This window comes from Microcaecilia unicolor, unplaced genomic scaffold, assembly GCF_901765095.1.
Source record: "Microcaecilia unicolor unplaced genomic scaffold, aMicUni1.1, whole genome shotgun sequence".
In the NCBI taxonomy this organism is placed as follows: domain Eukaryota; kingdom Metazoa; phylum Chordata; class Amphibia; order Gymnophiona; family Siphonopidae; genus Microcaecilia; species Microcaecilia unicolor.
Window position 1 is genome coordinate 73,714 of NW_021963117.1, and position 14,422 is coordinate 88,135.

The window sequence follows — 14,422 nt, forward strand, 5'->3', positions numbered from 1 at the left end:
TGAGTAATCCCATGTGACAGGTTCTCAGATTGTGGATTTCTCCATCGGCAAGGTGGGGGGGGGGGGGGGATTGGAAGTAAATAAGCTGCACTGTTCTTTAGTGTGGTTATTACATCAACCTTTTGCAGTTTTTTTTTTCATAGATATGATCCTCTTATGTAAAAAGAAAATAGCTTTATAGATTTGTGTCAACTTCATTTTCCAGTAAGGGTATGGAATAAGCAGCTGCTGGTTTTACTAAACATCCCAAACCTTTCTTATTAACAACTCTGCAATGTAAATTTCTCTCTTTTCAGCTCCAAGTTCTGCGGAATCGAAGAGAACTGGGCGAACCACAATCACACCACAAACCTGAGCACAATGCAGATGTGTAAAACACAGCAACTTGTTATTTAAAAACAAACAAACCTTAGAATAAATGTGACTGAGAAATTTGTTTTACTGTTCCTTCTGTATTTGAATAAAATAAATCACGCTACCCCTGTACAACAGTAAAGCCATCACCAGCTTACTTAAGAATGCAGTGGAGCTGTGGCTAAGCAGCATTTTCTGTCCAAAGTCCTTAATGTAACAGTAATACACACTGCACCTTACAGAAACAGTCTTTGATGATACAGGGCTAAAGCCCAGGCTGATAATACTATGGAAGCCATTCACTCCTTCCTCCTCTTCTTACTCTCATGCTCATGCTCCTTGGAGCGGCCACTATCTGATGGCCGCTTAGAGCCTCCATGTTGTTTGGCTTCTTCTAAGAACTTATCCAGCCCAAAGGGATCTTCCTCAAACTGAACAGGTCCCTCCCGGCGTTGCTTACGGTCAGAGCCAGAAAACTCCTTGTCAGGAACAAACCTACGATAGGAAACAGAAATGTTAAGTATCTGCAATTAGTTTTAAAGCCCCTAAAGACCTCGACTCATGTAGAAATAAAAAGATTATATAGAGCCATTGGATTGCTTAAATGACCCCAAAATATTGTAAAGTTTCATATATAATGAAACACAGAGTAAGACAAGATGGATCAGTTATTTGCCCAGTTTTACAAAGCCCAGATAATCTCTGGCTTTTCCCCTCACTTAGTTCCTGTTTCTACTGCTACTGTCCAATACCAGTATGACAGGTGGTCTGTCATTAAATAGAGAGGGTCCAACAGAAATCCGCATAAGCAGATAACTATAAGCCTATGAGGATGCACAAACAACAGGAAATAGTGGGTGATGAACCATGGATTCCAGAGACAAGAAAGCCAATCTTAACATAAGAACATAGGGAGTACCCATAACAGGTCGGACCAATGATTTTTTTTTTTGTTATATTTATACCCCGCGCTTTCCCACTCATGGCAGGCTCAATACGGCTTACATGGGGCAATGGAGGGTTAAGTGACTTGCCCAGAGTCACAAGGAGCTGCCTGTGCCTTAAGTGGGAATCGAACTCAGTTCCTCAGGACCAAAGTCCACCACCCTAACCACTAGGCCACTCCAGCATCCTGTTTTCCAAACAGTGGCCAAGCCAGGTCACAAGTACCTGGCAGAAATCCAAATTGTGGCAACATTCCATACTACAAATTCTAGGGCAAGCAGTTTCTTTCCATGTCTGTCTCAATAACAGACTATGGACCTTTCCTCCAGGAATCTGTCCAAACCTTTTTTAAACCCAGATATGCTAACCGCTGTTACCACCTCCAACAAAGAGTTCCAGAGCTTAACTATTTGTTGAGTGAAAAAAATATTTCTATGTAACTTCCTTGAGTGGCCCCTAGTTTGACTCATCAGCATTGAATACCATTTCTGGCAATGGTATATCTCCCATGTCTTTCTGGTGAAGACTGAAGCAGAGAATTTATTTAATCTTTCCACTATGGCCTTGCCTTCCCTAAGTGCCCCTTTTACTCCTCGTTCATCTAGCAATCCAGCTTCTTGCTTCTAATATACCTAAAAAGTTTTTACTGTGTGTTTTTGCCTCCAATGCAATCTTCTTTTCAAAGTCTCTCTTTGCCTTCAGTATCAGCACTTTGCAATTGACTTGTTGGTCCTTATACTATTTCCTATTATTTTTCTATTTTCTGAAGGATTTTCTTTTAGTTCTAATATCGTCCTTTGCCTCACTGTTTAACCATGCCAGTATGAATGTGTTTTCATTTGGACTTTTAATATACTTTGCTAGGCAGCTCCAACACTGAATTATTCAAATAGGATACTTTAAAGGTATGTGCTGAAGTTGGGTTTGTGCTATTTTTGTAATTCAGGATTCTCTATGTAGAGATGGAATGGTTAGAAATAACTGCCACATACTGAAAGGTGTAAAATGTAGACTGCAGTAGGCATTAGTATCATACTGCAACTCCATTTAACAGTAATTCTCCAGACACATAGCCAGCGTTCATATAGGTGAATGAATGACCACTGTTCTTTCCTCACCTGTTTGTCTTCATCAGAGTGTCTAGGTCATCGCCAAACATGTCTTTATCTGCATTTTTGCTGGGTCTGTAGATATTCTGAGCCATTTCTTTACCACTTCTCCATGGCTGGTCATAGACATTATAGACCTCATCTTCCCCTCCAGCAAATCCACTGTCCATGCCCTGGGGAATTAAAAACACGGTATATACAGATCATTAGTATTATATGACCCCTCTCCTACCAGAGTCTTCTCACCTGGGAAGTACCTCCAGAGGGTCAGCATCTCACACCAAGTCTAACAAAAGGCCCTTGAACACTGAATATCAGTGAGAGGTGCCATACACTGAGTTAAAGGATCCAAGCCCTTTAGCTTGAACTTGCTTTACTCTGCATGCCCACTTAATTACGTACCTTACTCTGGTTGAAGAGCCTTTGGTCATACTGAACTTCATTGGATGTTCGGGGATTAGGTACTCCTAGAGCAACAAGTTCACTGACATCTCGTTCTTCATTTCGCTGTAGCCTTGACCTGAAGTAAAAGGTAAATATGAACAAAGTGTTCAGGAATGCCTGGTGTGGCTAACATTTCCAGTGATTTTCTACCAGCATCTCTCTCCTTCCTTCCACTTACTCTCCATGCCCAAGACCAAGGTGCTGCTACTGTGATACCCAACAGCTGGTAGAGTATCACAGTAGGTGAGGGTGAAGAACCTCCATCTTAGAGCTGCTCAATTACTCTGAGAAGGCAGGACATTGCTTACAGGATGTGGTACTGGAAGAGCTAACACCAGAAATGATGCCCACCCATATGTTGTTCAATGTTCTGCTGTATGTATACTACAAATTAAGTACTAATGTCAACACACATTGAAATTTGCACATTAGAAATACATTTTAATTTGCCACCTGGGTGTATTCACCTTACTGGGAGATAATATTTGTTCATACCATTTTTGCCAACATGCATTCCTGAAAGAGTAGACTATTGTGACCATCCCTGGTTGGCTATGCTGTGTATATTTTGTAAGCTGCCTAGAATTGCTTAGAGTGGGTTATAAATGGTTAAATAAAATGCTGCTTTAGAAATACAACAGTATAACCTCTCCCAGAGGTGAGAGTTGCTATTTTTCTTTCATATTGTTTTCCTTTGTTAAATTTTGGTTCCATATGGAAGAACCTTTTTTTTCCTCCTCTCTAGCTCTAGTTTTTAAGATTTTCATGGATTGGCCTTTGGGAGCTTTTGCTCTGTGTGAAGCCCAACAAAGGGTCATTGGCCACTTGGAAGTACCAAGCCAAAATACTAAAATTGTATAAAATACTAATTTTTTTACCTGTAAATAAAGTGTTCTCCATGACCAGCAAGATACAAGACCTCATAACTGGGTGAGCTTGTGGAAGAAAAGCTTCTTTAACTTTGTAAAACTTCTATAATAGTCTCTGAAAGGCATCACTGTGCATGTACACATCATTCTGCCTCACACATTGTGGGACCTCTTGTCACTGAATAGCTGAATTTAGAGACAGAGTCTCTGATTACCGGTTGCCTTCAATAAAAAGGGGGAAAAGATAAAAGGCAATGCCAGTGGGCAGACATCAAGGGGCTCATTTTGTATTGATGTTCGCATGTTGGTGATCTGCCTTTGTTCTGGTCAGTTTGGTGGGGTGTTGTGTATCTGGTCAGTCTTTTATGGTTGTGTAGTGTGGGTATGATGTTGATGTCTGTGAGTGGGGTGGCCATTTAGGGATTGATGGAAACGTACTTAACTGGATAAAGGGTTTTCTAACCACCAGAACTTACCCAGTAAAATCAAACTCAAACATATCATCACCGTGGAAAGCTACCTGTGGAGTACCTCAAGGATCACCATTATCACCTATACTCTTCAACATGATGATGATCCCACTGGCAAAGTCCCTATCCAACCAAGGCCTCAACCCGTTAATCTATGCAGTCGACGTCACTATCTACATCCCCTTCACTCATGACAGAAATAACCAATGAAATCAATGACAGCCTGAACATCACGAACTCCTGGGCAAACTCATTCCAACTGAAACGGAACACTGAAAAAAACACACTGCCTCATCCTCTCATGAAATGAGATTGAAGGGGGGCAGACTCAAGAAAAATGTCAGGAAGTATTTTTTCACGGAGAGAGTGGTGGATGCTTGGAATGCCCTCCCGCGGGAGGTGGTGGAGAGGAAAACGGTAACGGAATTCAAACATGCGTGGGATAAACATAAAGGAATCCTCCTCAGAAGGAAGGGATCCCCAGAAGCTTAGCCGGCGGTGGGGTAGTGCTGGGCAGACTTATACGGTCTGTGCCAGAGCCGGTGGTGGGAGGCGGGGCAGGTGGTTGGGAGGTGGGGATAGTGCTGGGCAGACTTATACGGTCTGTGCCCTGAAAAAGACAGGTACAAATTAAGGTATGGTATACACATGAGTTTATCTTGTTGGGCAGACTGGGTGGACCGTGCAGGTCTTTTTCTGCAGTCATATACTATGTTATCTCAACATAAGTACAAACCCACAACCATAAACACCCTAGAACACACCCTACCTCAGACAGCCTAAAAATACTCGGTGTCATAACTGACCGCAACCTTACCCTTGAAAGCCAAGTAAACTCCGTAATAAAGAAAATGTTCTACTCAATGTGGAAACTTAAACGAATAAAACCTTTCTTCCAGAGGGAAATCTTTTGAAACCTAATACAATCAATGGTCCTAAGACATGCAGATTACTGCAACACAATCTATGCAGGATGTAAAGAACAACTCGCAAAAAACTCCAGACCGCCCAAAACACAGCTGCCAGGCTGACATTTGGTAAATCACGATTCAAAAGTACTAAACCCCTTCCAGAAAAGCTGCACTGGCTCCCAATCAAAGAATGTATCATCTTCAAAATATGCACCTTTGTCCACAAAATGATCTACGGCATAGTCCCAGGATACATGACAGACCTCATAGATCTACCAACCAGAAACAGAATTGGATCATCATGATCATACCTAAACTTACATTACCCAAATTGTAAAGGACTTAAATACAAAACAACTTACACATTCACCTTCTCCTACGTAATCACACAACTATGGAATGGACTCCTGAAAGCTGTAAAAAACAATCCATAACCACCTAAACTTCAGAAAATCACTAAAAACCAACCTCTTCAAAAAGGCTTACCTCACCGATCCAACGTAAATCCCCACGTCCAGCAACACAGCTCAACCAATGGTCGTACTGGACAATATACAATCTTCATTCCATACGGTGCCTGACACACACCTACCTCATTTGACCACAATACAACCTTGTATTTGTTATCAACCGACTGGAGAATGCCTTTACGGTACTATGTAAGTCAAATTTGGGGTACAAATGTAACAAATAAATAAAGTGGATAAGGGAAGATTGTTAGGAGCAATTTGACGGTGTTCATTGTGTCTTCGATTCGCTTTAGGCAGCGGTGGCCGCGTTTGATGATTATGTTATGATGATTATGGCCTTTAAACATGCTGTGGTCACTCCACTCCTTAAAAAACACTCACTTGACCCTATCTGTCCCTCCAACTATCGCCCCATCTCCCTTTCCTCTCCAAATTACTGGAACGTGTCGTGTCGTTCATCACCGTTGTCTTGACTTTCTTTCTTCGCAACCTATTCTTGACCCACTCCAATCTGGTTTTCGCCCTCTTCACTCTACTGAAACTGCACTTACCAAAGTCTCTAATGACCTACTACTGGCTAAATCCAGAGGTCTTCCCTCCGAAGGGACACCACCTTGTAGGGGTGGAGGGGCTTGTGTGTTTTAATGACTTAGAGGGCTATGCTGAAGGGTTACCCGTATCAGACAGGCCTCTGAGGAGAAACCAGACAAAGAGAGTCCCAAACTGGGAGAGTGGTAAGATGGTGACCTGAAGTTCGTATGCCCAACGGCCCAGCTGCCCTCTGAAATTTTGTCTTCTTTACGTAAATTTCCTCTCTGCAATTGCAGTTACCTTAACTGAGAGGAAGGGGACAACCGGCGGTCAGCCGCCGATGGCTAGCGTTTTATCCCCTGAGTAGCAAGTGTGGGACCACTGCGCGACGAACTGCCCACAGATGAAAAGGTTGGCGAGTCCTTTGATTAGCGCCGGCGAAGGAGCGTCGACGCTCTTGGACCTGGAAAAAACAACTCCATCGCTCCCAAATTATTCAACCACCATGCCCAAAGGAGTGGAGGAGTTAGAGGTATATGCTGAAACGGAGGACGTTTACAGCAGAACCACTCCTAAACACCCATGAGAAATCAACTTGGAGTTTTTGGCTCCCGTGGAGGTTACATTGAATACCATCTGGAAGGCGCTTCGGGACCTAACGGTGACAGTAAATAATTTTGTTTCAGATATAATTTTATTAGAGAGTTACATGGACAATTCAACTGAACCCTTTGAGAGTAAAAAATTGATATAAAAAATGATTCTACATGAGCAAGGTTATGATTTTGAAAATGATAATAGACCAGAAATTTTGAATAATAAAATGAATATTATTATAGATTAATATCGAGATTACTGTTTTTCCCAGAGTTCCAGGTATGACTCCTAAAGTTTTCCTCAGAAATATTTCCTCAAATTATTACTTTAAAAGGAGTGAAGACTGTGAAAACTGGGATTACTTTAATCAGTGGGATTTGAATTAGAGACTTAAGTATATGTATTGTTAAATAACTTCTGGTTTTTAAAAAAGAAAGAATGTAATCAGATGTATTATTTCTAACTAATATTGGACAATAAATATGTTTTCAATGAAATGATTTGACTATACACTGTATTGGCCTTGAAGAAGCCAACCAGATGATCAATGTGGAATAATGAATTAGACGAGTAATATCTGGGGATAATCAGGTTAATACCACGGATTTTTTTTGTGTTTACTGTTTAATTGATCTCCTTATCTTGTTTCACTCTCCCTATTTAGTGGTCTAAGGAAGAGAATAGAATTACCTGACTGAAATAATTCCTACATATTACTTTCTCTGTATTTCCAGCAAGTTGTTTTATCGCTTGTAAAAATTTAAACGGTTATAAATAAAAAATTTAAAAAAAAAAAATCCAGAGGTCTCTATTCTATCCTTATCCTTCTTGACCTATCTGCTGCTTTCGACACTGTTGCCCATACTATACTTCTGGATACGCTGTCCTTTCTTGGATTCCAGGGCCCTGTTCTTTCCTGGTTGTCCTCTAACCTCTTGCTTCATTCTTTCAGTGTTCACTCTGGTGGATCCTCTTCAACTTCCATCCCGCTTTCTGTTGGTGTGCCTCAGGGTTCTGTCCTTGGACCCCTCCTCTTCTCCATCTATACCTCTTCCGTTGGTACCCTGATTTCATCCCATGGCTTCCAGTACCATCTTTACGCTGATGACTCTCAGATCTCCACCCCTGAAATCTCAACCTCGATCCAGGACAAAATCTCAGCCTGCTTGTCTGACATTGCTGCTTGGATGTCTCAATGCCATCTAAAGCTCAATGTGACCAAAACGGAACTTCTCATTTTTCCCCCTAAACCCACCTCCCCTCTTCCCCCTTTCTCTATCTCTGTTAATGGCTCTCACATCCTCCCTGTCTCCTCGGCTTGTAACCTTGGAGTCATCTTTGATTCCTCTCTCTCCTTCTCTGCCCATATTCAACAGATCGCCAAAACCTGTCGCTTCTTTATCTACAATATTAGCAAAATTCGCCCCTTCCTTTCTGAATACACTGCCAGAACCCTTATCCACACCCTTGTCGCCTCTCGCTTGGATTATTGCAATTTACTTCTCACTGGTCTTCCACTCAGCCATCTCTCTCCTCTCCGATCTGTCCAAAATTCTGCGGCACGACTTGTTTTCCACCAGAATCGTTATACCCACACTAGCCCACTCTTCAAGTCACTTCACTGGCTCCCTGTCCGCTTCCGCATTCAGTTTAAACTTCTCATACTGACCTTTAAAATGCATCCACTCTGCAGCCCCCCATTACCTGTCCGCTCTCATCTCTCCCTACATTCCTCCCCATGAACTCCGCTCACTGGACAAGTCTCTCTTGTCGTCCTCCTTCTCCTTCACTGCTAACTCCAGGCTTCGCTCCTTTTCTCTCGCAGCACCTGATGCCTGGAATAGAATTCCTGGACCTATACATCTAGCTCCATCTCTACCTGTTTTCAAATCTATGCTGAAAACCCACCTTTTCACTGCTGCTTTTAGCTCCTAGCCACAATTGCCCTCCCCTTGTCCCTTCCTCCCTTCTCACCCATTAATTCCCTCACCCGCAACTGTCTTGTCTGTCTGTATTATTTAGATTGTAAGCTCTTTTGAGCAGGGACTGTCTCTTTGTGTTGAGCGCTGCGTGCGTCTAGTAGCGCTATACAAATGCTAATAATAATAATAATGTTATAGGGCTTCGTTCTTTGGGATGGTATCTTAGGTTCAGGTAATGTGATTTTTTTTGTGTGTGTTTTCAGTTAGGCTTTGGTCTGTGGAGGTTGGTATTGTCTCTGAGACCTTTGTGTGTGGGGGGAGGTGGATTTATTGGTTAGATGTAAATTTACTCACAGTTGTTCGGTTGTATTTGCCGTTTTTCTGGGTGGCAAAGCTGTTTCAGAGGTTGGAGGTTGAGGAAAGGTGGCTTTAATGTGTAGCAGGTGTTCCGGTCAGGCAGGCAAAAGTAGGTCAGCACTGAGTGGTCCAAGAGTATATGTGTTTCACCACTGTTTCTCGAGTGGGGACCTTAGGCGTTGAAACTTCTTAGCCATGCTTATCCTGTCGCTGATCGAGGGGCGATTTCACCGTGGAGACCACAGTGCCTGTCCGCCTTTGTTGCTGTGCTTCACTCCACTGAGACTGTTTTATAGGGCACTTCAGTTTCTCTTAGTTCGTTCCCCTTGGCGCCTCTGCCACCATGGGGATAGGGCTGGACGCGCAACCTCGTGCAATCGCGACTCGAGAGCTCTTGGATCGGGGTGAGTGGGCTGGGCTCCGGGCGAGAGTATCGATCGACTCTGTCCGGTCGTCGGCCGTTGTTCGATTCCGAGTGGGCAGTTGAGACGGTAGGGCTGGCTTCCTTTGCTTAGGTTTCCGCCCGCTACTCGTCGGCTGGGTTCTGAGTGGGACTATCGATCGCCTCTGACCCAGTTGTCGGTTGTTGCTCGATTCTGCTGTTCCAGGTGAGCAGTCGGGACGGGAGGGTCGGTCTCCTCTGCTCAGGTTGCCGCCCACTGCTCACCGTAGTGGCTCCAAGTGGATGGGGAGGGGTGGCGGGCTGGGGCAAGCGCTGGGCAGGCCCAGGGTATGTTCGACCACAGATCGATTGGCTCTAACGCTAGCCCCTGTGGGGAGAGGTTCGTTTGCCTCTCCCTGTTTTGGGGTAGTTAGCGGCTGTCACTATCGCTGGGTTCGGGCCCCCCCATACTGTACCTGCCACGTATAGCCTCCTCTCGGGTGCGGAGCTCAGCAAGATCCATCCTGTTCCGTCGCCATCTTACTTTAGAGCAGTGATGGCGAACCTATGACACGCGTGTCAGTACTGACACGCGTAGCCATTTTCGGTGACACGCGGAGAAGCAGCGGAGTTCCTTGAGCGCGACCTCCCTCCCCCGGTGAAATCACCCCCCCCCGGTGCATGTTTACCCGCTGGAGGGGGGTGCCGTGTGCGCTCCTATTGGCTCCCTCCCTGCTGCTCCCTCTGCCCCGGCTCCTGCACGGCCGTTAGGGGATCTTTGATCTCACTTCCGGCCGGCGGAGCAGAGAGCAGCGGAATGCCGTGGGGGACGCATCTCTGAGGGCCCTGTGATCACCATTACCCGCAACCATCATCCAATCTACTGTTCTGGGGTGTCGTGGATTTGTAATTGACCATCATTACTGAGATAGGTGAGGGGGAGGCTGGGAGAGGCGAGGGCATGTGCTATGGGTGCCGTTTCCCGCCATTAGAAATAGCGGCAGCCGTCTTAATTTACATAAGGTGGTCAGTTAGGCTAGTTAACCCCTAATTGCCTGCAGGGCTAACAGGCTATCTATAATTCTATCTTCTGTCACTGCCCCCCTGATGGAGAACCCAAAAAATAAAAAACCAAGGTTAAGTAAAGGAAGTGGTAGTAGCAGTAGCCGACCCTTTCAAGAGACATGGACCGAGATGTATGGCATTATAGAAAAAAATGGCAGATCATTTTGCGTTCTATGTACTGAAACGATAGTAAGCAGAACGTGGAATATAAATAGACATTTTGAAACTAATCATTCCCAGCTCTTGAAAAAAAGTGAGGATGAAAGGAAGGAATACATTTCCAGGCAGCTACACTTTTATAAGAGCCAATCTAATTCCATCCTTAAATTTGTAAAAGGTTCTACAAATTTAACATCTGCAAGTTTGAGCATTGCTCACTCCATAGCTCAGCATGGAAAAGCACTCAGTGAGGGAGAATTTATTAAAGAAACTCTCCTAAGATGTGCACCAGTTCTATTTCACGATATGCAGAATAAAGATGCAATTATTAAGAGAATATCTGAGTTACCAGGAAATTTGGAGTGCCTGGATCCGATTACCAGACACTTTTAGCACCCTGAAAAATATAGCAATGGCTTTACTCACAATTTTTCCCTCTACATACTTTTGTGAAACCTTATTCTCAACGTTAAATAATATCAAAACCAACAAAAGAAACAGATTGAAAGATGAAGTTAGTAGCGCTTGCTTGGGCTTGAAGTGTACAAAATACCAACCTTCAATTGAAGATTTAGCCTATGAAATTCAGCAACAAAAAAGTCACTAATAGGCAGATTAGTTAAAGAATTCCCCCTCCCCCTCACTTATCTTAGTTCACGGCACCCCACACAAGTTAAATAATATCAAGACCAACAAAAGAAACCGACTGACAGATGAACAAAGAAGTCACTAAGCAGGTAAGTTAAATAATTAGCTTTTGGTTTATTAAATACAGTTATATATTACAATTATACATTTTTGTTATTTAAACTATAAATATCGCGAAATTATGGTTTTTTTCTCGAAGTGACACACCACCCGAGTTATGCTCGGTTTTTTGGCGAATTTTGACACACCAAGCTCAAAAGGTTGCCCATCACTGCTTTAGAGTGTTCTGTCCCATCCTGAGCTCAAAGTCTCCCACGAGCAGACCAAGGACTCCCATTTGTGATATGGACATCTCTATCTGGATAGAGAGTCACTGAGAGGTCTGGTACTGCAGACTACGCTTCATAAGCTCTCAGTGGCCCAAGTCCACTAGGTCTGTCTCATTCTGAGATGTGTCAAGAAAGTTACATACATATCAGACAGCTATTTTCTTTGCTACCCCCTTATTCTGTAATGCTTTATCCCCTTAACTACATATGGAAACCTCTTATTCCAAGTTCAAAAAAGGACGGTGAAATGGACTTAGAAGTGGCCAAAATATACCTGTGGAATCAAAAGTGAGAAATGGATCAGGCAATCCAAACAGAGACTAAGGAACACTCAATATATAGTCTAATCTTCAAAAGAATCTTTTATTGGTGACTCTTAAGAGATGACTTGACACAGTACCATGTTATGGCACAAATGTGCCTGTCTCAGGAGTCTTATCATTTGTATAAGTTCATATGGCTAATAATAGCAACTACAATCAGCCCACCATGGTGGTAGGCACATGTGGATCTGATTGTGAAAAAAAATATGTCTAGCCAAATCATCAAGCCATAAAAATGTGATGACTGTAGGCAAATGCAGAAAAAGAAAAACTCTGAAGACATGTGAAAACCTAACCAGGCACACTAGAATGGAGGTGGAAGTCTGCACAAGACAAAGTACAGAATAAGAGAAAGAATGTTTGAGGAGAGCTAGATTAATAACAGGATGTGTCTTACTGGTTCCATGGGAAAACGATGAGACTGAGGAAGTCCCAAATAATAGTGTGAAAAGGAAAGTCAAAAAAAATATGTCTAGCCAAATCATCAAGCCATAAAAATGTGATGACTGGAGGCAAATGCAGAAAAAGAAAAACTCTGAAGACATGTGAAAACCTAACCAGGCACACTAGAATGGAGGTGGAAGTCTGCACAAGACAAAGTACAGAATAAGAGAAAGAATGTTTGAGGAGAGCTAGATTAATAACAGGATGTGTCTTACTGGTTCCATGGGAAAACGATGAGACTGAGGAAGTCCCAAATAATAGTGTGAAAAGGAAAGTCATGTGAACATACGATGGCACCTCTCCATGGCTTCTAAGTTTTACTAAGCTGAAGAGGCTTTCCCCAAATGGGTGTCCTAGGAGAAATACATTTTACACATAGTAGTCCTTTGACCTCTGTCAACCTTCTGCTTCAAACGGTGAGAAAACAAATCTCTGCACTCTCTAGCGCATGGCTGAGTTAGGTGGTTACGCAATGATATTGCTGGGAAAATAGAATAGAATCCTGTTTTCTTAGGTTTAGAAGGAAAGTTAAGGTGATGCTCTTTTCTCTTAGAGGTGAATTAGGAAGATGAGAAATTCTGGAGCTGTATCTGGATTTTGCAAAGAATAAGCTGGCCCTTTATGTATGAGTGGGGAGAGAGGGCATCATATAGGAATTTTAGAATGGCGTAGATTCACAGCTGGGGATCTGATAAGGTTGTTTTTATTTTTTAATTGCACTTTTGGTTTTGTTTATATGTTATGCACACTGCTTTGAATGTGGGGAGGTGGTACAATATATACATTCTTAAAAATAAATACCTTTTATCAGGGGCAGCTCGAGAAAGATTGCGGTCATGCTGTCTCTCTTTCCGACGATCATGGCGGATTTCATCTCGCTCCCGTACTTCGCCATCCTCTATATAGAAACTTAGCATTAGTATTTAAAACCACAGTACCATAAAGCTTTGGCCACTCACAACCATCCTCCCTTCTCCAACTACCTTGTTTCTTCTGAATTGTGTAAATGTCTGAAATGCTTGAAGGTACACCTCCAAGTACAGCCACAGCTATCACACTGATTTAAAATAAAATCTGAACACCACTGTACAATCTATGATCAAAAAATCAAACTTAGCACTACACTGATTTTTTTTTTTTTTAACAGTGCAGGGGTGTGAGTGGTAGATTTGATATTCCACCTTTCTAGCTATAATAAAAGACCCACTCCTATTTCAACAAGGTATAAAAACAAAGGATTCTAAAAAAGGGACATTCTTAATATTACTTTCAGAAGCAGACCCAAGGATCAAGGCCCCTTCACACCCTCTCATTTGGTGCCTACATCAGCCAGGAACATAAGAGTAGCCATACTGGGTCAGACCAATGGTCCATCCAGCCCAGTATTCTGTTTCCAAAAGTGGCCAAGACAGGTCACAGAAACCCAAATTGTGGCAACACTCCATGTAACCAATCCCAGGGCAAGCAGTTGCTTCACTATGTCTATTTCAATAGCAGACTATGGACTGTCCCTTCAGGAACTTGTCCAAACTTTTTTTAAACCCAGATACGCTAACTGCAGTTACTACATCCTCTGGCAACGAGTTCCAGAGCTTAACTATTTGTTGAGTGAAAAAATATTTCCTCTTATTTGTTTTAAAAGTATTTCCATTTAACTTCCTCGAGTGTCCCATAGTCTTTGTACTTTTGGAACGAGTAAAAAAAATCGATTTACTTCTACACCATTCAGGATTTTGTTGACCTCAATCATATCTCCCTCATCCGTCTCTTTTCCAAGCTCAAGAGCCCTAACCTCTTTAGCCTTTCCTCATACGAGAGGAGTTCCATCCCCTTTATCCTTGCCGAGGATCTTTTTTTGAGATTGATGGCTACTGGTTCTTGGGGAATTTAACAGAGCAGCAACACTGGCAGAAATTGTGGACCGTCCCTCTTCCCAATATTAACCAACTTCAGCTCCTCAACAGCACAAAGGATCCCAGAGACCTCATCTGAGTGACAAAATATTCAGCTCAAATAGGTAAATGGGAGGGGTCAGGTCTGATTGTCAGAGAAGCTAATAGACAACACCTAGTTTAAAAGCAAAACCTGTTCTA

At 42.8% G+C, this 14,422-nt stretch overlaps 2 protein-coding genes across 2 annotated transcripts in view; one reads left to right on the forward strand and one right to left on the reverse strand.

Moving 5' to 3' along the window:
* The window catches only part of LOC115458956 (SRA stem-loop-interacting RNA-binding protein, mitochondrial-like), a 33,926-nt gene extending 33,490 nt beyond the window's left edge, over window positions 1–436 (forward strand). Inside the window, exon 4 of the mRNA XM_030188813.1 lies at window positions 297–436. Within this exon, the coding sequence (XP_030044673.1) occupies window positions 297–374 (78 nt within the window). The 3' untranslated portion in view covers window positions 375–436. The remainder of the gene's footprint in view (window positions 1–296) is intronic.
* LOC115458954 (SNW domain-containing protein 1) overlaps window positions 422–14,422 on the reverse strand; it is a 65,192-nt gene continuing 51,191 nt past the window's right edge. Inside the window, exons 11-14 of the mRNA XM_030188810.1 lie at window positions 13,131–13,227; window positions 2,811–2,928; window positions 2,418–2,581; window positions 422–849 (exon numbers count right to left, since the gene is read on the reverse strand). Coding sequence (XP_030044670.1) covers window positions 654–849; window positions 2,418–2,581; window positions 2,811–2,928; window positions 13,131–13,227 — 575 coding nt within the window. The 3' untranslated portion in view covers window positions 422–653. The remainder of the gene's footprint in view (window positions 850–2,417; window positions 2,582–2,810; window positions 2,929–13,130; window positions 13,228–14,422) is intronic.